General features: G+C 44.7%; 3 protein-coding genes across 12 annotated transcripts in view; 1 reads left to right on the forward strand and 2 right to left on the reverse strand.

Moving 5' to 3' along the window:
* The window catches only part of slc41a2b (solute carrier family 41 member 2b), a 32,238-nt gene extending 26,429 nt beyond the window's left edge, over positions 1 to 5,809 (reverse strand). Inside the window, exons 1-4 of one of the 4 annotated variants that reach the window (XR_016490204.1) lie at positions 5,589 to 5,780; positions 4,000 to 4,645; positions 3,335 to 3,442; positions 1,676 to 1,747 (exon numbers count right to left, since the gene is read on the reverse strand). Coding sequence is in view for 2 of the 4 variants with exons in the window: in XM_036957403.2 (XP_036813298.1) it covers positions 1,676 to 1,747; positions 3,335 to 3,442; positions 4,000 to 4,518 (699 nt within the window). In the remaining 2 variants the exon portion in view is untranslated. Of the gene's footprint in view, positions 1 to 1,675; positions 1,748 to 3,334; positions 3,443 to 3,999; positions 4,646 to 5,588 lie in introns of all 4 variants that reach the window. The other 3 variants (XR_016490205.1, XM_036957403.2, XM_036957405.2) reach the window with 3 other exon arrangements.
* Positions 5,770 to 9,980, forward strand: LOC110500118 (enoyl-CoA hydratase domain-containing protein 3, mitochondrial). Of its 4 annotated transcripts, none has more exons than XM_021577293.3 (6): positions 5,770 to 6,325; positions 6,688 to 6,803; positions 6,900 to 6,997; positions 7,178 to 7,378; positions 7,440 to 7,618; positions 9,201 to 9,980. In XM_021577293.3, exons 1-6 carry the CDS (start codon positions 6,189 to 6,191, stop codon positions 9,355 to 9,357), a joined length of 888 nt encoding a protein of 295 aa, XP_021432968.3. In that variant the 5' UTR covers positions 5,770 to 6,188; the 3' UTR covers positions 9,358 to 9,980. The 4 variants fall into 4 exon arrangements, with proteins under 4 accessions (XP_021432968.3, XP_090070170.1, XP_090070169.1 ...); XM_090214044.1 differs by having other exon boundaries at positions 9,205 to 9,980; XM_090214043.1 differs by having other exon boundaries at positions 7,440 to 7,565; positions 9,205 to 9,980.
* Positions 9,981 to 12,020: 2,040 nt separating this feature from the next.
* LOC110500116 (USP6 N-terminal-like protein) overlaps positions 12,021 to 23,960 on the reverse strand; it is a 64,929-nt gene continuing 52,989 nt past the window's right edge. For all 4 annotated transcript variants that reach the window (XM_036957402.2, XM_036957399.2, XM_036957400.2 and 1 more), the window contains 9 exons: positions 21,960 to 22,067; positions 21,443 to 21,552; positions 20,583 to 20,631; positions 20,182 to 20,302; positions 19,537 to 19,631; positions 19,127 to 19,192; positions 17,911 to 18,010; positions 17,580 to 17,732; positions 12,021 to 14,965 (listed from right to left, as the gene is read on the reverse strand). In XM_036957402.2, coding sequence (XP_036813297.2) covers positions 13,362 to 14,965; positions 17,580 to 17,732; positions 17,911 to 18,010; positions 19,127 to 19,192; positions 19,537 to 19,631; positions 20,182 to 20,302; positions 20,583 to 20,631; positions 21,443 to 21,552; positions 21,960 to 22,067 — 2,406 coding nt within the window. In that variant the 3' untranslated portion in view covers positions 12,021 to 13,361. The remainder of the gene's footprint in view (positions 14,966 to 17,579; positions 17,733 to 17,910; positions 18,011 to 19,126; positions 19,193 to 19,536; positions 19,632 to 20,181; positions 20,303 to 20,582; positions 20,632 to 21,442; positions 21,553 to 21,959; positions 22,068 to 23,960) is intronic.

Genomic DNA, 23,960 nt, shown 5'->3' on the forward strand with positions numbered 1-23,960 from the left:
TCTTGAACACTATCAGTCCCTCAGTCAATAATTACCACAAGTACTAACCAGAAGTACACATACTACGCAGATAGGGAGATAAGGGCACAAATCCAACACTGCTCGCCAATGTTCCCTCTAAGATGAACACGGGCGCGCAGCTCCCCCGGCACAAATATTAGCTTATAGGGAAGCATGAGATTGCTCTAGAAAGTTGAGTGAAGTTCAGTGTTCATCAAGGCATTCCTAGTCGATCGCCAAAGTTTTCTGTAAAAAAATAACAATGATAAAGCCTTGTGTTCCTAATTTTATAAATGTTTCGTCTCGGCCTGTTTGGCGGTAGGTGCACCTGATTCAGCTGCCTTGCGCGCCGGGTAGGTGAACTGTTGCCATTTTGAACCAATTAATGTGTCTGGCGGGCCCAGAGAGCAAATCAAGTGCACTATCTGCCTACTGCTGGCCAATCGGTTTGCTCAAATTACCGTGTCTGCAGTAACATAGCAGGCATAAAAAAAAGCTACAGCAAAGTTGATACTGTGAACCATGACTACAGGGAGACTCAACGAATACAGCAAAGTTGATACTGTGAACCATGACTACAGGGAGACTCAACGAATACAGCAAAGAGCTGCTGTTTTTATGAGTGAGTTCATGATAAAGTTCTTACTCAGAACTGTCAACACTTTGTATTCAACACTTTTATAAGACATTAAACACACGTTCTTCCTATTTCCACTCAGCGCTACAACAAGCACTGCAGCAGTAATGAATGAGTAGGAAAGTGTATCTATAGGCTTGCATTGTTATTATTGTTAGCGGCTTGGGTCTTTATAATATCCAGGAATATTTCACTTTCTCTGTTCATAGGAGTAACAACATGAATGTGTGCATGTGGCAGAAATAATGCGGTAACAACTCGAGTTTTGCTGTCAGCTGGAAGACGTTCTCCTTTTTGGTCAGTATCAGTGGAGGAAAGGGAAAGCGGAGGGATGTTTGGCCCGAACAACAATGCATTAGCAGGGCAATTCAAGTAAAGCCAATATGTGGTGATAATGTATTGGGCCTATAGCTTACTGCACAAACCTCATTGCTACAGTACTGTTTTTAATTGGTTCATGTTGCATAGGCTTACCATTTTTTATGTCATGTTGAGAAGAAGCTCTCAGTTTGCATTTGGAATTGTTTTGTCTTAAAGGGGCAGTGTTGTATTTTGAGACAGGCTTGAATAAGCTAAGTAGCCAACAGACAGAGGGTAGTATAATTTGTCTTATTCTGTGTAATAATGGTATGGGAATAATAATACATTTTAATTTGTATCAAACACAACATTTTCAGTCACCTCCTTGTCTGAAGGACAAGTGGATAAACAGCTTAATGTCAAGCCCTGCATGTTTTTTCAAAAGTCTCATGGAATGTAGGCCTATGCTGAACACCACACATTGCCTGCTACTGCAGGCTGAATGATAGAACAGCTATTTCCATGATACATTTTATGGGATGCATTTTCTCCATAGTTTTTTATGGTAAGCCACTCTAAAGCGGGTACAGCCTCAGGTGTTTACAGTAAACACGCGCTGGAAGTTGCACTACATTTTCACAACGTTCAAGTTTGAGCTGAAATTTGCTCGGTAGAAAGAAATAAAAACTGGGAATATTGCTGCTCGCTATGGAGCAGACCGTGTGTGTGTGTGTTTACCTGTTTTAGCGCCAGGTTTCCTATGATCAGATTCCACTTCTCTATGGGAGAGTCCATCTTCCCCACATTCACCTGCACAGTGAGACCACAACCAGCTAGTCAACTCATTCAATATTCACTTTAATCTCACACTCAAATAGCCTGCCCAAACTAACTACTTTGAACAGTTTGAAGGAACCGCTAATCAGATTACAAACTAATATGATTCAACTAAACACAATGTTCAATTGAGTGCATTGTTTCAGATGGGAAGGTTTGTGACTGTTCTTGTTCTCTTAGCAAAAGTATGCAGAGCTTAGCAGTTTTGAGTTTAGTGAACAGGGAGTGAGCTGAGGGAACAAGTGAAACACAACACTGAGTTTCTCTGTGTGAGACCGAACAGAATGATGTGAATGTGTATCTGTGAGGAAAGAGGCAGGGGAGGAACGGGCCAAACTGAACAAAGAGAGAATTCTGTCCCATCACCTCATCAACTTCTCAAACCCCAGATCATTTCAATAGGGGGAGAAAGGGAGGGAGGAAAAAAGGGAGGACGCAAGATGGGAGAACCAGAGTGTAATGGTGTGCGAGAGAGTGTAGAGACGGGAGAGAGAGAGAAATAGAAAAAGAGAGAAAGTGAGATATGTTAAGAGATTAAATATGGTGAAGTGAGGTTGTTTTCTTTGCAATTATATGATAAGTTCTTACACTAGGCAGAGTGAACCAAAGGCCAGAATCTAAAAAACTATTGCTGGACAGAACAGTCTACCAATCTACTATTGCCTTCAAGACAATAGTTATTTTCTATAAATCCCTCTAAACCCTCTTCCCGCCCCCCCTCTCTCAGTCTTTTGCCCTCTTCCTTCAAATCTCTTGCGCTCTGAGCTTGTTTGCGCTCTAAGATCGAGGTGGAGTGTCAACTTTCCCATCAAACTGCCTGTTCACTGTTCTGTCTGCAGCCCATCCCTTTAGTGGAAACACCACCTCCCTTCTTCCTTCTCTCTGAAGGGAAAGGAGGAAGGGTCTGGGAAGTCATGACATGGGGAACTAGACAGACCGCTACCTCAGCAGATTTCTCACATAAATCCCTTAGACTTAGATCCTGGGGTGAGAGGCTATTCTACAGCAGTGGACACGACTCCACAGACTAATAGTTTAACGTATAACCATGTCTTAACATGTAAAGAAGCATGGACATTTCAAAGGGGCACCAGGCAAAATAGATTATACAAGATAGTAAAGATTAGCATTTTCCTCCCTGTTCCCTACCATCTCATTTCACCTGATATATGGCCTACCAGACATGGCCTATGGAGGATCACAACAAAAGCCTATAAAGACAAGTCCAGGCATGACAACAACAAGCATGATACATCACTTTAGTCTGCAGGGCCTCAGGTAAAACTAGACATTACCACTATGTATAACCAACGTCATCCACATAACCATAACTACATGCTACATAACTACTATGTCTGATGGTCTTTAATCCTCAAACTAATGACGTCATAACTCCTAAACCAGGAAGCCCTCTTGATATACATCTCAAACAGGTTTTGTAGAGCAAGCAGAAGAGCATGTGTGAGTGTATGTATCTAGAATGTGCAAATACTTATTGATGGTGTCTGTGTGCAGAAGTGTGTTTGAAAGTATTTAAAAGACGGCGTGTGTGTGTCTTACCGCGGTGGAAAGTCTGGATGCGAGGGTCATCTCCAGGTTGCCCTTCAGGCCCAGCAGAGCCGGAACCAGGATGAAGATCTCTGTAATGTACTTAAAGGCATCCCAGTGCTGGGGGGGGAGAGAGAGAGAGAGAGAGAGAGAGGATGAGGGGGAGAGGGAGAGAGAAAAAGAGAGAAGACAGCAATATTAGACATGTCATTGTTGTTAATAGTTTATTGTTGGCTACCGGCTAGTATAGAGCAGATGGGAGCTTACATTTGTTCATTGTCAGCTTGTCTGAATTAGAAAGTTGTCCGCATTCAAATATTCACATTCAAATTCAAACGTTCTATCAAGAAGTAGATAAGGCAAACTGCCATAGCTTCCAGTCGTAGGTTTCTTCCTAGTACCCTAGTACCCAATCCCTAATAGTATTGGCTGAGTGGCTATGAGAATCCCTTTAACAATTTAATATCAATAGACATATCGCTTTATCACCTCCCTTGAAAGCTCTTACAGCCATTTACTCTGGACTACACAAGAAATGGACTCATAAATAAACAATACAAACTAATTGAATTAAACTGTGCCAAATCCATCTCATCTACCTAATTGAACTTCACATGCACTAGTCCACACCCCAGTCTCAACAGGACCTATTCTCTACCATTCTCTACCAGTCTCACCTGTACTATGTCCAGCACCATCCCTGCCGACACCGTGCCGAACCCAGCCAGCAGGAAAGGCACCACGATCTGCAGCGCCATGGCCAAGGGCGACTCCTTGGGCATGTTCCGTGTGGGGGGTCTCTGACTCTCCTCTTCCTCCTTCTCCTCTGCATCGCCCTCCTCCCCTGAGAGCGTCCCCTCAGGGAGCATGGGCTCAGTCTCAGAGTACCGCACATCCCCACCGTCTGACAGGCTAACGGATGTCCGTGCTACCCGGTCCGAGTGCCGGCGCACCTCCAGGTGAGGGGGGTCAGGCCGGTAGCCGTTCCCATCAGGTTTGGGCCCCAGGTCGGCCATGGCCAGACCACGCTCTTCCTGGAGCTTGGTGTATCCCGTAGGGACCATGGTTTGGAACAGAGAGGGGATCCACCCGGTAGGCACTGGCTTCAGAGAGAGACTGCTCCAGCCACCGGCGGCTCCGCTCATACGCACCGCAAGGCTAGGGCCCAGAGAATCACCCAGTGTGTGGATGTTCATGCTAAGCACTGCTGCTGATGGGTCAACAATGTCTCATCTCCATTCATCCAGGCTGGGGCACTGTGAAAGAGGGCAGGCTGGGCTGGTTAAATAGGAAGAGGGGCATCCATGTCCACTACGATCAGCCCTGTGGAGACCAGCCAAGGAGAAAGACTTGAAACACTGTTCTCTCCAGCTCATGCAAGCAACACAAACACAAATGATAGGCTTGCTATTCTCCCTGGGGCAAAGGCAAACCACATTTCATTTCAAACATTAGCCTACATTGCTTGTTTTGGTGCTGTTATGTTCAGAACGACCCTGAGGTTAAGGGAGGGGAGGAGCTGTCTACACAATGCATTCTGAGTAATAACCCACTATCTGGTTGCTTTCAGGTAGGCCTATTGTATGTCTGTTTGAATGTCTCTAAAACCCTGCACAGATATGATATCAAAGTGCATATGTCCTGTCTATGATTTAATTTATTTTAAATGATATAGCATAAACTCTGCTTATGACCAAGTCTTGAAACAGTGAAATATAGTGAAATACATAAGCATCAGTGGTTGCTTCTCTGGCCAATGTAATTCAGCACAGCCGTTCTCCTCAGATAAATGGACATTTTGGAAAATGTAGCAAGCTATGCCATTTGGATAGTTCCATAATTTAGCATTGTTTTTACATTGGCTAGGCCCATATGGCATCAGCAACGGCAACAGACGGCTGAGGTGTTGGATCGCCGTATATCTGTCAGTCTAGTCAGAACCAGGCTAAAAGCTCTCACTAAGTTACTCTAAGTCTTGCGTCTTGGTGGATAGATATTTTCTAACAACTTTTAACCACAATTGAACGGGTAGAAAACTGAAAAGCGAAATTGATAAGGAAGTGAAGAATAACTGCGTTATCCCGCTTTTAAATATTATATATATATATTATTATAATTTTTTAACCGTCATTACATTTATGTCAAAATGTTCTTCTGGCAAGGCAATCTAGCTATACAAGCATATTAGATGCTAGCGTGAGCTAACATAGCTGGCTAGTACCTCCAAGCTAGCTAAACAAACAGGGGAATAGAAAAAAAACATTACCTATACAGGGGGAATGCGCTGAAATGAATTACATGTATCAGGAAGTTGATACTAATTTAGTCTGTTTTATCCTCCTTTTTTTGTTCGTGTCCGTGTTTCGGATTTTTCAGAAGGATGCCCGTTTCCTTCTTGACAGCAAGCCCGTCGCGTCACAGCAAAAGTGCCACACAGACTAGTACGCAGGCGCAGAGCACACCTGGTAGGCTACAGTTGCGTTAACCAGGAATTTCTTGAGCAGGGGCGGTTAGTAATAGTGTCCTTATATAATAAATGTTGAACATTTACGTCTAGGATATCAAATAGGCACTGAAGCCTATGGTTAGGACCAAGAAATGTGAAATATGAATTCACACATTTTGATAGTTTGTGATTTTGCATTGATGCGCTTTTTATAAAACAGCTATTCTGAAATTGTATTGTGTTATGACATAATAAACGCAGTAGTTGCAGTCAATATACAGTTAATTATCCATTACCCCGCAGGGAAGTATGATAATGTTTCCGTTTTGAGTTTTGTCACCCCGAAACAGTAGAAGGCGCTATACACCAATGTTGGTGTTCATCCTATGACTCAAATGTTGACGCTAGCACAGTCAAAACATGGCTCGAAATTTGTTTTATCGTGCTGCTAATATTGTCCAACTCAGCAGGTTTACACTTATAGTTGGGTCAAAGTCACTTTGTACGCAAATTCCAGCGGAGCCACTGACTGTCAGACAGCAAAACAATGGAATAAGGTATGCAAGTTGTCAGCAAACTAACAAAGCTAGTTCGCTAGCTTGACCACTCTGTCGGTGTTTGATTCCTGTGGTCAAAGAACAGCATTTGTCGAGCGCCTCTTCTCAAAATGTGTGCCTATGTTGTGCGAATTGTATAGAAGCTGTCCATTTTGGACACGCGCTTCCATCTCTTCAATGCAAAACGGATCACCTGAAACGTTAATTGGTGTATATAGCTAACTAACGTTAGTAAGCAGTTAGTCCTATAAAAATCTCACTATTATGCTTCAGGTACACAGTGCATTGATCGGTACAGTGCATAGATTTTTGTTCCCCTTCAACTTATTATTGCTACTGTAACAGTGTAATTACATGTGCAGGAGTATAACCTTGAACAACCCGAAGAAGAGGAATGCCCTGTCTCTGTCCATGCTGGAATCACTAAGAGGCAACATCCTGGCTGACATCGACGACCTCAGAGTCATCATCATATCAGGTAAGATACCACCAGAGTGCTGATCCATGATCCGATGTGCCCCCCCTTTGGTCCCCTCTTCATAAACACTGTTGCATTGTGTTATGTGTGTTTCAGCTAAGGGTCCAGTGTTCTCCTCTGGGCATGACCTGAAGGAGCTGACATCAGCACAGGGCAGAGATTACCACTTCAAGGTGTTTCAGGCCTGCTCAGAGGTGTGGTTCACTATTGGACTGTATACAAATATACTGTACACACACATCATCATCATCATCATCATCATTACTGGCAATGAGTCAAGTGTGATTGTCCTCCGTAGACTGTGGCTGTGTACATACAATACACACACACATTCTCATCCACGTACACACTCATTCCTCTTGTTGTTATTGAAGGTTATGACCCTGATACAAGACATTCCTGTGCCTGTGATTGCCATGGTGAATGGGGTTGCCACCGCAGCAGGATGCCAGCTTGTTGCCAGTTGTGACATTGCCGTGGTGACGGAGAAATCCACCTTCGCCACGCCAGGGGTCAACGTGGGTCTGTTCTGCTCAACACCAGCCGTGGCAATAGGAAGAGCTGTCCCCAAGAAGGTAAACACACACATACACAAACACACTCTGTGTAACACTGATATATTCTGATATTTTACAGGTTGCCATGGAGATGCTGTTCACAGGAAGCCCGATCTCGGCTCAAGATGCTTTGCTGCACGGGCTGGTCAGTAAGGTGGTTCCTGAGGAGCGTCTAGAGGAGGAGACGTTAGCCATCGCACGGCGGGTCTGTCAGGCCAGTCGGCCCGTTGTAGCCCTTGGCAAGGCCACCTTCCACAGGTGTGTCTCTCACTCCACAGATGTTTTACCACACCATAGCACTCAACCCTTCCGCCTACCATGTATTCATTCCCTGTTTGCTACGTTTCAATGTTTTTGTTGGTTTGAGTGGATATCCACTGATACACAGCAAAAGAGTCACCCATTTTCCTCTACAAAGGTAAATACTATATACACTTGTTACAGGAATTAATTTCCTCTGTTTTAATAACCAATTAAAATGAATCACTCTGTCAATTCATAAGAGTTTGTAAGACCCTTATTGGTATAAAATGGACAGAGACCAGCTTTGTTTATTCTCGTGAGTACTGCTTATGATACATTTTACCACAGATTATAAACTGAAAATGACGTCAGCGTTTTCTAAATGTTCCGTCTCTTCTTGACACTGGTAGAAAGGCCGTATAGTTCTCAAGCCTTCCCACATCAGTCTAGAGCCAGCCTGTGTAGATAAGCATTCTAGCCAGTCTGGCAATATAGTTCATTCATCTATACTAATTCTTGATTATATTTACACACATTATATTCAGTACTAGGATTAAAATAAAATTCATACATATACAGTAACAATAGTATTCTGATTAGTACATATACAGTAACATAATAGTATTCTGATTAGTCAGTCCTGATTGAAATGTATACATAATTAGTCATTATTGATAAAAATTCCCTTAACAACACTATCGTTCAATAGTTTGGGGTCACTTAGAAATGTCCTTGTTTTTGGAAGAAAATCACTTTTTTTTTGTCCATTTTAAAATAACATCAACTGATTAGAAATACAGTGTTAATGTTGTAAATTACTTTTGTAGCTGGAAACAGCTGATTTTTAATGGAATATCTTCATAGGCATACAGAGGCCCATTATCATCAACCATCACTCCTGTGTTCCAATGGCACGTTGTGTTAACTAATCTAAGTTTAGCATTTTAAAAGGCTAATTGATCATTTGCAATTATGTTAGCACAGCTGAAAAATTAAAGAAGCAATAAATCTGTCCTTCTTTAGACGAGTTGAATATCTGGAGCGTCAGCATTTGTGGGTTCGATTTAAAGGCTCAAAATGGCCAGAAACAAAGAACATTCTTCCGAAACTTGTCAGTCTATTCTTGTTCTGAGAAATTAAGGCAATTCCATCTGAGAAATTGGCAAGAAACTGAAGATCTCGTACAACGCTGTGTACTACTCCCTTCACAGAACAGCACAAACTGGCCCTAACCAAAATAGAAAGAGGAGTGGAAGGCAACGGTGCACAACTGAGAAAGAGGACAAGTACATTAGTGTCTAGTTTGAGAAACACACGTCTCACAAGTCCTCAACTGGGTAGCTTCATTAAATAGTACCCTCTGTACGCCTGTATAGATATTCCATTAAAAATCAGCCGTTTCGTGATACAATAGTCATTTACAACATTAACACTGTCAACACTGTATTTCTGATCATTTTGATGTTATTTTAATGGGCAATTTTTTTCCTTTTCTTTCAAAACAAGGACATTTCTAAGTGACCCCAAACTTTTGAACGGTAGTGTACATGTGTAGTTTTATACATAATTTAATCATTTAATTTAATTCCTCTCCCAGACAGATGGCCCAGGGTCGGGATGCGGCCTACGCTATAGCCTCTCGTGTCATGGTGGATAACCTGGCTCTCAGAGACGGACAGGAGGGGATACGGGCTTTCATAGAGAAACGGAAGCCTGTATGGACAAACAAAGCAGAGAAGGCCCATGATGAGTGATATCTGCTGGGCTGGCCTACCATGGCTGTGAAGGGTCAGCAGCCTCTGGGTTGGAGAGGGAGCCTGTGGATGGTTGAGGTATTAAACTTGTCCCCAGTTGGACCTGAACCCATCACAGAACACAGAAGTGCTCGAGGAGGACATTTTGAAATTAAATCCCTGTTGATTGTTGTCGTGATCTGATGAAGGGATACTGCAGGGCTGTCTTCATGTATGCCCTTAGGAGGGGGTGAGGTGAAGGTTTTAGGAAAGGTAGATACTTGAGATGCACCAATGGTCAAGGGACTCACAGAGGACATAGATTGGGCACTTCTTGTGACAGAATGTACATGTTTAAAGGGGCATTCTGCAGTTGAAACAATTACAAAGCTGCTACTGATTTGGTAAAAAGCTGATGGGATGGGACTGGAGAAATGTAACTACTCTAAAATTCATAGACAGAGGACTGACCATCCATGAGATACAAATTATATGTTTTGAGGCTATACATTGTTTACAAAGGTGTAAAACAAGCTTATTTGTATTTCTGATGGGGTAATAAGTCATGAACTTAAGCTCATGAGGAATGTATTAAGTTTTATTCTTCAAAAATCAATGGGTATATAAAGTGCATTCGGAAAGTATTCAGACTCCTTGACTTTTTCCACATTTTTGTTACGTTACAGCCTTATTCTAAAATGGATTTAAAAGTCTTCCCCCTCAATCCACACACAATAACACATAATGACAAAGAAAAACAGGTTATAATTTTTTGCAAATGTATAATAAAAAAATAAAATAATTCTGAGATTTACAAAAGTATTTACACCTTTTAATCAACTTTATTGAAGCACCATTAGCAGCGATTACAGTCTCAAGTCTTCTTGGGCATGACGCTACAAGCTTAGTGTAGCAGATGTATATCGTACTCTCCTTGCGTTGTGTTTTCTCAAAGTAAATCACATCAGCCAGTGGTCCCAGTTGAGCATCATTTATTTCTGCTGTTGTTAAATGGGAAACAGCACGTTAGTTGTGTAGGGCTTAACGATATTGATGGCTGTCGATGGCAACATTTGTAGCATGAGGACAACTGTGTTAGCAGTGGGCTTATGTGACCATTACATCGGTGTATGCTAGCTAACACACCTTTTACTGAGGAGTGGCTTCCGTCTGGCCACTCCACCATAAATGCCTGATTGGTGGAGTGCTGCAGAGATGGTTGTCCTTCTGGAGGGTTCTCCCATCTCCACAGAATAACTCTGGAGCTCTGTCAGAATGGCCATCGAGTTCTTGGCCACCTCCCTGACCATGGCCCTTCTCCCCCGATTGCTCAGTTTAGCTTCCTAGGGCTTCTTGGTAGTTCATCATTCGGGAGCCCACTGTGCTCTCGGGGACCTTCAACGCTGCAGACATCTTTTGGTACTCTTCCCCAGAACTGTGCCTCGACACAATCCTGTCTCAGAGCTCTACAGACAATTCCTTTGACCTCATGGCTTTTGGTTTTTGCTCTGACATGCACTGTCAACTGTGTGACCTTATATAGACATACGTGTGCCTTTCCAAATCATGTCAAATTAATTGAATTTACCACAGGTAAATCCACAGGTAAATCAAGTTGTACAGTAGAAACATCAAGGAGGATCAATGGAAACAGGATGTACGGGAGCTCAATTTCAAGTCTCATAGCAAAGGGTCTGAATACCTGTGTGAATAAGGTATTTTTAAAATGTATTTGTATACATTTGCAAACATTTCTGAACCTTTTTTCCACATTATTATGGGGTATTGTGTGTGGATTGATTTGAATACTTTTAGAATAAGGCTGTAATGTAACAAAGTGGAAAAAGTCAAGAGATCTGAATACTTTGAATGTACTGTATATTTCTGAATTTTTACAAAATGTAGCATTCAAATTACCTCTGTTAAACAAAAATAAAATAGATTTACTGAAGAACTGATGAAGCCAATCTGCCGATTATTTTATATTTAGACTCATTTAAAAATAATAGGCCCAAATACATTAAATGGAAACAGAAGGTATTTATTAATAGATCCTGTGTTTAGTTGAGTCTGCAATGGATAATGAAAGACAACAGGTATGTGAGAGGTTACCTGGTGGCTGTGGGATTGAGGCTGTGGCTGTACTACCACCAAAGAAAGCGCTACTATAGTACAGCAATGTTCTATGCATTAGCACTGTACCGCCACATGATGGCACCATTGTATTCCTTGAGCAGCAAAGGTCTGATGAAAGGCAAATTGAACTTTTTAATGATCCTATTGCTATGACCAAATTCCTAGTTTGGCCCACATACAAATATTTTGGTCTCAATAAATAAAAAGTACAAGACACAATGTGCTAAGTGAAAAATATCATGCAATACTCTTACTAAAGCACGTGGGAGTCCTGGAAAAATGGCCTGTAAAATTAAGCCGAGGTTGTTGGCAGCTGCATAGGTTTAGAAGAGGGTGCAATTAGTTTCTCCACTAGAGGGTAGTATTTCCTTAAATATCAGCCGATGAATAATGTTGGCACATGTAATCCCCTTTTCCAGGGATATAAATCACTAGCCAGTATCCTGCGTGAGCTTTGTGGTCCATGCATGTAAAATATGTACGAAGACACTTCACTGATGTATGAAGAGACATAACATTCTTACAGAAATAAATCTACAGACACATGATCAGAAATGCACACCCCAATTTGTTTTATTAAGTAAAGAAAAGTCTCTGAAGAATGACCTGAAACTATTTTGCAATGAATTATTTAACAAAAAAAAAAAGGAATGACTTATTTGCACGTTCAAATAATAACAGTATAATTATAACCGTTTTGAGAACGATAAGCATTGTATCAAAAAGTACATAGTTGAGAATCAGCAATAAAAGGGGAGGTGGTTGAATATGTAATGTCACACTACAAAGTAGTATGTATAAGTCAGTAGGTGTTGATGTGTGTATATGGAATGATTTAATATGTTAGTGCTGGTGACTGGACAGCAGTGAATGTGACTGCTGAAAATACAAGACATGAGTTGGCAATGAAAGCATATTGCGGCTTAGTAAGTACTTCAATACCAGTACACATTCCCCCTCTATAGAAACCTCTTGCAACTAGCTGACACCTACTCTGTGGTGATGAAAATACTGTACTGTTAATATGCAATTAATGTTCATGTAAACTTTTCAGAGGGAAGTAAAATCGTACATTATTTCAGGGGAGAAAGGGGGTGTTTTTTTTTACTATGGACGACAAAACAGTTCACTGTTGATAGATTTTACAGTCTCAATATGGGGTATAAAGCCGACACTGGCCTCGATATACAAACATACTGTACACACTATTTGGGTTACAGAAATGCTTTGCAATGACTAGAAATTACAGTGGTCGCTAAACTGAGCGACGACAGAATCATCTCAATGAAAAAATAAAGTTTTAAAAACCGTCGTGATACAGTGGAGGTGATTCAAAATTGAAATGATATATTTTCAACAAGGATTTTAATTGTCACTGTTCCGTAATTCTATTATTTGACGTAGCTTTGTTTCTTCTCTCTGAAAAAGAAGATATTCACAAGCATATAGAGTAAATGGACCTCTAAAGTAGACATTTTGGAAGTAACTCATAAAAAAGAAAAATAGAATCACTGAGTTTGTCTCGCCAGGAGAAGTGTCCCCTGCTACTCATAACTTTTCAATAACTCAGTATATAAACAAAACATCACTTACTGTACATTTTTCAACTCTAAAAGATAGATATACATATATACTTTAAACTCCTGTCATTAATGATTTAACATAATCAGTCTCCAGTGGGTTTTTAAAAGGGATCCATAAAAACATCAGAAGCTGGTATACTGCAGCATTCACGATGCAGTATGACTTTTAAAAAGGTCAGAACGTCACATATAAAGCACAAACAGACCAAACTAAAACTCCTTAACTCTAGTAGGACTACCGCTTGTCTCTGCTGCCACAGTGTCAGTGACTACACCTCAGTGTCTTTCTATCCCGCTCTCCTCCTCTCACAGCAACATAGACTCCTGCATGGTGAACGCCTCTGGTGCGTGCCTGTAGTGTGGTCCTCCGAACAGCGGGGGGAGCTGCTGCCTCATGGTGGGCTGTTGCTGCTGCTCGTGGAACTGTGTCCTGTAGTGAGCCAGGCCATCAGGGAAGGTGAACTCCTGCACGGGGGACATCTGGGCCCTCTGGAAGCTGGGGGAGCGGGGTACACCTCCCGGGGCACGTGACATGTCACCACCTTCCTGCTGCCTCCACGGCTGCACCTCCGCTGCCCCTCCCCGGCCTGGCCCCTCGGGCAGGTAGGGCGGGGTCTGCTCCCCTCTCCTGCGCCCCTCGTACCTGTTATAGTCAACAGGAGGGTACACCGGATAGGCGGCTGCAGTGGAGGTGAGCCGTGTGGGCTGACGCAGGTATGTGGAGGCGTTACTACCAGGGCTGTCCAGCTGCTGTATGGTGCGGGGGGGCTGGGCTGAGCTGGGAGGCTGCCTGTGGGTGGTGGCATAGGAGTTGTTCATGAGGGCCTTCTCCGGAGAGTGGCTGGGCCGCTGGGTGGTGACGTACGCCCTCTCCCCATACATCAGACCCATAGGTGGGGTGCCTCGGGAGGGTGGGGGGCCGTAGTGCCTGTCTTCTCCCAGTCCCCTCTGCTCAAGGCTCACACTGCACGGAGGGTAGTGGAGTGGCACCATAGCAGGCCGGCCGGGGGAGTACTGCTGGGGGGGCGTGTGGTACTGGCTCTGGCCGTTGGGGTGGACATAGGATTTACCCCCCGCAGGGCTGTTGAGGGACAGGGCAGTGGGGATGGGGTGTTTGGCCTGCCTACCCACTGGTCCTATGGAGACCATGCTCCCTTGCAGGCTGGGGGTGTGGGTGGGGGGTAGGGACGGTGTCTCGCTGCGCCTCATCTGCGACGGTGGCCTGTCCAGCTCCAGGACCTCCACAAAGTCCTGCTCTGCCCCCCCGGGCACATTGTCGTACTGAGAGGCGTTGGAGCCGCGGTTGGAGCCTGGGATCAAGCCCCTGGAGCGGGGCCGGCGGTTGAGCAGCAGGGTGTCATCAGGGCTGGAGGAGGGCTGGATCTCCCTGGCCGCCGCTGCCTTGGCCGCCTCCAGCTTGGTCTCGGAGGGCTTGACCCAGCGCGGGGCGATGTCTTTACGGGAGCTGCTGGAGGCGGCATTGGAGTTGTGGTTGGCCGTGGCGTGGTTCTGAGGCTTCCCTCTGTCCACCACTTTTGTAGGAGGGTTGGGGTGTGGCGAGGGAGAGGGCGCCGGGGACGGTGTAGGTGTGAACCCTCTCTCTGGGGTAGAAAGGGTGGGGGCGGAGGGCTGTTTGCAGTGGGGGTCTAGGTGGACGGAGTTCTCTCCAGACCCCCGTGATCTGGCCTCCCTCTTCTCAGCCTTGTGCTGCCGGACCAGCTTCTCCAAGGAGTCCCTGCGCGCCCGGCTGGGGGGTCGGCTGTCCCGCTGGCGCTCGGGGGAAGGGCTAGGCGCTTTTGGGGGCTCGGCCGGCTGGGCGTGGCTCTGACCATTTGCCACGTGGTTCTGGTTCACCGCCGGCTCTGGGGGAAGCTGCCCAAGAAGCTTCTTGGGATACTCGTCCTCTTTACCTGCACAGATACAACAGACAGACGGGTTAGAGCACCTGGAGGGAGAACACAAAACAGAAAAGGCATGTTTTCAAACGAAGAATATTAAAAAAAGGGCAATATGGATTCATGCAACATCACTGCCGACGGGGGGGGAAAATAAAGAGAGAATTACATTCACCACAACACTGAATAATCACGTCTCCACAGGCGAGAAACCAACCAAGGACATAACAAAACACAACATCTGAAATAGATATCTGATATTCAATACCCAGAGTGCGAGCCAGAGGCGTCCAATTAGGAAGTGCCATTCAAAAGTGTAGACTGAAATAATATACGTTTTCACTCAGTTTCATTAAAATGTACTTAGCTGCAGCAGCAGGCCGACCTCAAAAGGTCAGACTGAAATGAGCTAACGGTCTGTCCTTAAAGACTTTAGAAGCACTTGTAAGAAGTAAAGTAGGAAACATGGCTGAGTTAGCACTTAAGGACAAAAACCATAAATATATCAACTCCATGCAGTTTTAAACTATTACTGGAGTATATTATTACTACTACTACTACTACTACTACTACTACTACATAATCGTATCTACCAGTGTCATGAAAGTGCAGTACAGGTGACACAGATATACAGAGAAACAGACAGTGAAGGTGGGACACTGGATGTGTTGGGCTCTGGTAGGAACAGTGTGTCCACAATCACCATAGAAACCAGGAGACACAAGCTAGAGAAGAGGAAGGGATGTGACAGGACCGGGAAGTGTGGTGAGTTTGAACCAGGAAGTGCTATCACTGACCGGTATTGAATCCACAAACTAAAGTGGCTCTCCATTGTGTAAGAATGTGTCCCATTTCCCTGTCCTTAGACTGAATGGGTGAAAACAATATGGAGAAACTCTGCCTGTAAGTCACAGCATCCATCACTCCTACGCAGCTTCCTGTCCTTCTCTACCATACCTTAGAACCACTGATCTGAAGAGCCTGGACAAGAGAAATAATGGCGCTTTGGTTAGGGATGAAGGAAAGGAGACAAGAAGCGGAAGCCATTCAAATGTATTGGGACCCAGCCGAGATCAGTGCTTTATTGCTTTCACCCACCCAGTCTTCTCAGTTTGGACTCAGGAGAGGAAGCCACTTGAGAGTATTGAGGATTCACCCAGGAAATGTGTTCACTGACACAGGTGCTTTAGGGTTTCCAAGTTAAGTGTAGGATCCAGTCTCCACCCCCACATTCAAACGTAAAACACAGACAACAACCTATTCAAACCTTTGTTTAGCCTCTCATTAAAAACCACATCCAACAATTTAACCGTCAAAGTTGGAAGAGTTTTGGCTTCTGAATCTCCATTTCTCAACATGACATGTGGCTGGTTCACTAGTAGCAGATGGGTTGAAGATGAGCTCCGAGTGCTGCTGTCGAGCAAAAAGCCTCTGCTGTTGGATGATACTTATTATCCTGTCACCAGGAAGAGAAAATGGCTCTCTCACTGTGTGTGTGTGTGTGTGTGTGTACACACACACCCAGGGTGGTAGGATGCCACAGTACATTAGGACATTCGGAGGTTAAGCCATTATGTAGCCTACAATGTTGAGCGGTGACCAGTCAAAGCTTTAGGCGAGATGCATCTTACTAACTGAAAGTATTGACTCAAAGTATCGTATTATCTAAAGTGGGAGCTTAAATGGTTACTACTCTACTGACCATCTGCAGTGCCTTGCTAAAAGCAGTCAGAGACAACGAGCGTGGTAGTAATAGAGGAGGATAATCCCTCCACTACAAGACTCCAAGGTAGCTTTACCAATAGTAGCCTGGCCTGAGTTGCAGTAGCTACTGCACAAGGTTGCAGTACCATTGGGAGAATGTTCTGTAAGAGAAGCCCAGGGCCGCTGGACAGACAGGCGACAGACAGACAGACGGAAAACGGAGGGACTGACGGAGGGAGGGAGGGAGGGATGGACAGATGATGAAACAGGGGAACACCAGTCAGGATAGCCCACCGGTTACTGTCGTAGGAGGGGATGTGGCCCCCACTCCCACCCACACTTTTGTAGGCTGGGCCGAACCATTGGGAGAAGAGGGAGAAGAGGCAGATTAAGCAAGAGACAGAAAGCAAGATGAGACAGACTGCTATCACCAATTACTACTACCACTGGTAATACTACTACTACACAGCAGCCAGCAGGAGAGCTCTGTGTGTGTGTGTGTGTGTGTGCGTGTGCGTGTGCGTGTGCGTGTGTGTGTGTGTGTGTTTGAACTGTAACTGTGTGGTTGAGGGTGAATGTAAGTGAAGTAACATATGCAGGGTGATACATCCGTGTGTGTGTGTGTGTGTGTGTGTGTGTGTGTTTGAACTGTAACTGTGTGGTTGAGGGTGAATGTAAGTGATGTAACATATGCAGGGTGATACATCCGTGTGTGTGTGTGTGTGTGTGTGTGTGTGTGTGTTTGAACTGTAACTGTGTGGTTGAGGGTGAATGTAAGTGAAGCAACATATGCAGGGTGATACATCCGTGTGCGTGTTGATATTTTGAGTTTGTGTGTGGCAGTTGTCTAATCTGCGTGTGTGTGACAAATGTATAGCCTCCTGTAATCAGTGTGTATGAGATGTGTTGGGGGTCAGAAGGCTACCTGGTGCGGCCAGCTCCAGTTTGGACCTCCTTAGCTCCACCATGTTGTTCTGCAGCTGCTCAATCACAAAGTCATCCTCAAAGAAGAAGTCCTTGGCCAGAGTCACCTGCAGAAACTCAACCAGATCCTCCATAGACAGCTTCAACAGGTGCTCTGCAAACAAACACACACACGGTATGTGTGAGAACACTTTCTCCTGTGCAGTTTGAGGACAGTCACAGATCTTAGAGGTTAGCGGAGGTGGTTCAGTGAACTTGATGTGCAACTTTGCCTGGCGGCGCACAGACAACCACGTGGTCACAATAGCACAATCCTACTGTTCTGGTCTTACTCTTGTGCAGTTTGAGGACCGTGTAGGACATGGCGGTCAGAACTCGCTCTCCCTCCAGGATATAGATGTCCCAGATCCGCAGGGTCAGGGTGAAGGGGGTCTGAGGGAGAGAGACAGATAGAAAGATAATAAGAAAGATAAGAAAGATAATGAAGGAGAGAGAAAGAGATAGGGAGAGAGAATGAGACAGCCAGAAAAGAGAAGAAATAAATATATTTTCAGAATATAATTGAACACTTTCTTTAGCACGACACCCGCAGTAGGCATGGTGTGATAATGACTGATGCTTTACAAAGACACATTTAGAAAAGCTGCTACAGAGGGAAGGGGATGTGATCCAGACACTCATCCTGTCTAACATTCTGATACAGAGGGAAGGGGATGTGACTCAGACACTCCCCCTGTCTAACATTCTGATACAGAGGGAAGGGGATGTGATCCAGACACTCACCCTGTCTAACATTCTGATACAGAGGGAAGGGGATGTGATTCAGACACTCACCCTGTCTAACATTATGATACAGAGGGAAGGGGATGTGACTCAGACACTCCCCCTGTCTAACATTCTGATACAGAGGGAAGGGGATGTGATCCAGACACTCACCCTGTCTAACATTCTGATACAGAGGGAAGGGGATGTGATCCAGACACTCACCCTGTCTAACATTCTGATACAGAGGGAAGGGGATGTGACTCAGACACTCCCCCTGTCTAACATTCTGATACAGAGGGAAGGGGATGTGATCCAGACACTCACCCTGTCCAACATTCTGATACAGAGGGAAGGGGATGTGACTCAGACACTCCCCCTGTCTAACATTCTGATACAGAAGGAAGGGGATGTGACTCAGACACTCACCCTGTCTAACATTCTGATACAGAGGGAAGGGGATGTGATTCAGACACTCACCCTGTCTAACATTCTGATACAGAGGGAAGGGGATGTGATTCAGACACTCACCCTGTCTAACATTCTGATACAGAGGGAAGGGGATGTGATTCAGACACTCACCCTGTCTAACATTCTGATACAGAGGGAAGGGGATGTGATTCAGACACTCACCCTGTCTAACATTCTGATACAGAGGGAAGGGGATGTGATTCAGACACTCACCCTGTCTAACATTCTGATACAGAGGGAAGGGGATGTGATTCAGACACTCACCCCGTCTAACATTCTGATACAGAGGGAAGGGGATGTGATCCAGACACTCACCCTGTCCAGGAAACACTGGAAGAACCACTTCATAGTGTACAGGCTGGTGAACACCTCCTGTGTGTCCTGAAACAGAGGTCAATGAGCCATTACCACTCCATGTGCGTGTGTGTGTGTGTGTGTGTGTATTTAAACAGTGGCCTTGGTTTAACAGCAGTGGTTAGTCCGCCAACGTGCCCAAGGCCCCATATTAAAAGCAGAATAAAAGCCATATCTGTGTGTGTATGGTTGCGTTTGTAGACATGGCATTTCTCTCTCATTCCACCACCCTTTAATCTCAACACATCAAAGGCTGCTGCTGTGGCACTCAACTCAGTACCCCATACCAGCTGGCTTAGGGCTGCCATTTATATACCACTACCCCCTCCCCCAGACTGTGTGTGTGTGTGTGTGTGCTCTGTGGGCCTCACCAGGTGTGACTTCAGTTTGGGCATCATCTTCTTGAGGATGCGGTCATGGTGCTCCTGGAAGCGCATCAGCTTGGGGAAGCCGGGGATAAAAAACCCTAGAGGGGAGGAGGGGCGGAGATCACAGAGCATTTTATCAAATGTAAGAAATGACTCTGGTGGTTCTCGCTGTGTGTGGGTCTGAATGGAAGGGACGGGAGATTGGGTGAGCTCTATAGATATCTGGTAAGGAGTTGTCAGGGAGGGTTCTCTAGAAATGTGTTTCCTCACATTTTATGGGGCCCAGAAGAGACAGCCTAAGTCCTTGAAAGGTATGTGAGAGTGTGTGTGGGTGTGTATTCAGTGTGTGAGTGCGTGTTTATATTCTATCCGGAGGGCACGTTCCTGTGTCAGTGGGGTCATGTTGGACTTAAAGAATGTTTGGAGTAAAATACCAGAGCTAACTATCCTATGTGGTCTAGGGCATGGCTGTTCATGCCTACTTAGTGTGTCTGGTCTAGTATGCTACCCCTGAATTGACTTGTGTCCTATATGGTGCATATGGTTGGCATGGCTTAGGCGTGGGTTTTGCGTGGGCTATTGAATGACGGCCTAACACTTCTATGGGATGTTACACAGTGTGTAGTGTGTGTGTTCTGGTGTGTTTACCATGCATGGCGTGTTTCTGTCCAGACAGCAGTTTGACCAGAGCCCAGAAGGCATCCTCTTCGTTCATATAGATGAGCAACAGAGCAGTGATCTGACTCATGCCCTGGCAGTACCCCACCTCCTATACACACACACACACAGTTTTATAATGTATAGACAAACACGCATGCAAAACTGCACACCAACTCACTTCTCTATATCTAGACAGGAACAGAAGAGGTCGGTGGATGGAGAGAACAGGGGAGGATGATCAGGAGGAGCTGGATGAGGGGATAAAAGAAGGACGAGGGAGAGAAGGACGAGGCTGTAGAAAACAGTTGATTGGGGAAAGGAGAGGTAGGGTAAAGAGAGGCGTTGAGGTGACGGGGGATTCATTCTGGAATGTGCGTAGTGTGACTCACCGTGTTGTACACGGAGTAGGCTGTTAGGACGTGGAACAGAGCCTGCTGCCTGAAAACAACAACAAACAGTCGACCTACTAATGACTAGACATCATCTGACGGAAGTGCAGGTTAACTAACAGGAACACCTCAGGAGATTCCCAATTGATCACAAAAGGGGAATTCAGGTTGCTTTTTTTTTTATTTAGCCAGGTTAGTCTCATTGAGATACATTTTTCAAGAGAGATCTGGTCTTCTCTCATCATTCAAATGCTCTAATAGTCGTATTGTCTTCTAAATGAGATGAACAAATGCATTAGTGATTTTTACTTCCTATATTTGGCCAGTAATGGCAACCTTTGTGTTTGAGGTAGTTGTACATTTTATGCTTTCATGGTATAGCTGTGTTTGAGGTAGTTGTATTGTGTCATGGTCAGTATCGAGGTAATGTGTTTAGTTCCTGTAAAGCTGTGCCTGCCAGGTCTGGTGCTCTCGGACTCTGCAGGCCAGTGTTTATTTCCCAGGGGCCCCTGGTTCTGGCTCTCTCCATGACGTCATCAAGCAGAAGTAAAAACACAGAAAAGGGACGTGTGTGTCCTCTCACTTCCTTATAGGGAAATGTCCATGTCAGCCACCATTACGACAGAAAGAGGTATGGCCAGACAGATGTGCATCATGGGTTTTTCCTAGTCAGGGCACACGGTCGAAAACTCCAGGCCCTAATTAAGGGTACTATTCTGTAGTGACTAAGTGTAGATTATGTACTTCTCATCACCTGGAGTATGAGAAACTGACTTGACGTCGTAGCAGTGCATGAACATGACGTGGTCCCTGTGTGTGTGTGTGTATGTATGTGTGTACAGTCGGAGGGAGATACTGACTTGACGTCGTAGCGGGTCATGAACATGACGTGGTCCCTGTAGGTTCTGTTCACATCCAGGTCAATCTGACGGACGTCAGGAGACAGACCTCGAGCCCTGAGCTTCAGCTTCTACACACAGGAAACACAACAACACAGAGTCACTGAGGGAGTGTGTGTGAGGAATAAAACTACTCATCCATCCCGCAAATGTTTATTGAGTTATAATAAAGCTCAGTTGTGACTAGAAACTCAGTATTCCAGTGCTGACACACACACACACACACACACCCCCCCCCCCGTAATAATGGATGAAGCTCTGAAATCTAATAAATCAGGGTTTGCCGGCCTGGTTATGAATGTTAATGAGGCCTGGGCTATAATGAAGCTGGCTGAGTGGAAAGAGACAATAGGAGAGTCAACTACAGTGTGAATGTGTATAGTTCCTCCATGACTTTGTCCAGGGCGGAAGGATGTTAGTCCTAGAGAGCACTAGAACTCTCTGCTGTGAGCTTCTGGCTCGCGCTTCCTTAACCTACCTCGTAGAAGTCTTTCTTCTCCTCCTTTATTTTGGGAACGTCGAGGAGCAGACACCACACCTCTCCTCGGAGCTGTAGGGGAATTCCCTTATAGATCCGCCTCACCAGCTGGAGGGAGACATGGATACGGGGAAAAGGACATTCTTAGTGTAACATCAAAGAGACCATGCTTCACCTTCCAACCACACCCCTTAGCCCTAACGCTCAAGTTCAAAATGCCTTTTTGCACAATCAAATTCGAGCTACACAACTGAACCTTTTTCATGATGAATTGATAGTATGAATAATCTGACTCACATTCAACATTACGGGGTACAATCAATCATCAAGATTGAAAGAAAGACATAAATCAAATGTTAATCAAGTGAATAGTATGAGAGGACAGGTATCCGTGTGAAGGACAAGTATGCGTGTGAAGGACAAGTATGCGTGTGAAGGACAAGTATGCGCGTGAAGGACAAGTATGCGCGCGTAGGACAAGTATGCGCGCGTAGGACAAGTATGCGCGTGTAGGACAAGTATGCGCGTGTAGGACAAGTATGCGTGTGAAGGACTAGTATGCGTGTGAAGGACAAGTATGCGTGTGAAGGACAAGTATGCTCGTGAAGAACAAGTATGCGTGTGAAGGACAAGTATGCGCGTGAAGGACAAGTATGCGCGTGAAGGACTAGTATGCGTGTGAAGGACAAGTATGCGTGTGAAGGACTAGTATGCGTGTGAAGGACTAGTATGCGTGTGAAGGACTAGTATGCGTGTGAAGGACAAGTATGCGTGTGAAGGACAAGTATGCGTGTGAAGGACAAGTATACGTGTGAAGGACAAGTATACGTGTGAAGAACAAGTATGCGCGTGAAGGACTAGTATGCGTGTGAAGGACAAGTATGCGTGTTAAGCACAAGTATACAGTGCCTTGCGAAAGTATTCGGCCCCCTTGAACTTTGCGACCTTTTGCCACATTTCAGGCTTCAAACATAAAGATATAAAACTGTATTTTTTTGTGAAGAATCAACAACAAGTGCGACACAATCATGAAGTGGAACGACATTTATTGGATATTTCAAACTTTTTTAACAAATCAAAAACTGAAAAATTGGACGTGCAAAATTATTCAGCCCCTTTACTTTCAGTGCAGCAAACTCTCTCCAGAAGTTCAGTGAGGATCTCTGAATGATCCAATGTTGACCTAAATGACTAATGATGATAAATACAATCCACCTGTGTGTAATCAAGTCTCCGTATAAATGCACCTGCACTGTGATAGTCTCAGAGGTCCGTCAAAAGCGCAGAGAGCATCATGAAGAACAAGGAACACACCAGGCAGGTCCGAGATACTGTTGTGAAGAAGTTTAAAGCCGGATTTGGATACAAAAATATTTCCCAAGCTTTAAACATCCCAAGGCGCACTGTGCAAGCGATAATATTGAAATGGAAGGAGTATCAGACCACTGCAAATCTACCAAGACCTGGCCGTCCCTCTAAACTTTCAGCTCATACAAGGAGAAAACTGATTAGAGATGCAGCCAAGAGGCCCATGATCACTCTGGATGAACTGCAGAGATCTACAGCTGAGGTGGGAGACTCTGTCCATAGGACAACAATCAGTCGTATATTGCACAAATCTGGCCTTTATGGAAGAGTGGCAAGAAGAAAGACATTTTTTAAAGATATCCATAAAAAGTGTTGTTTAAAGTTTGCCACAAGCCACCTGGGAGACACACCAAACATGTGGAAGAAGGTGCTCTGGTCAGATGAAACCAAAATTGAACTTTTTGGCAACAATGCAAAACGTTATGTTTGGCGTAAAAGCAACACAGCTCATCACCCTGAACACACCATCCCCACTGTCATACATGGTGGTGGCAGCATCATGGTTTGGGCCTGCTTTTCTTCAGCAGGGACAGGGAAGATGGTTAAAATTGATGGGAAGATGGATGGAGCCAAATACAGGACCATTCTGGAAGAAAACCTGATGGAGTCTGCAAAAGACCTGAGACTGGGACA

The sequence above is a fragment of the Oncorhynchus mykiss genome, chromosome 21 (genome assembly GCF_057628025.1).
Source record: "Oncorhynchus mykiss isolate SJ-2025 chromosome 21, ASM5762802v1, whole genome shotgun sequence".
NCBI classification, from domain to species: Eukaryota; Metazoa; Chordata; class Actinopteri; order Salmoniformes; family Salmonidae; genus Oncorhynchus; species Oncorhynchus mykiss.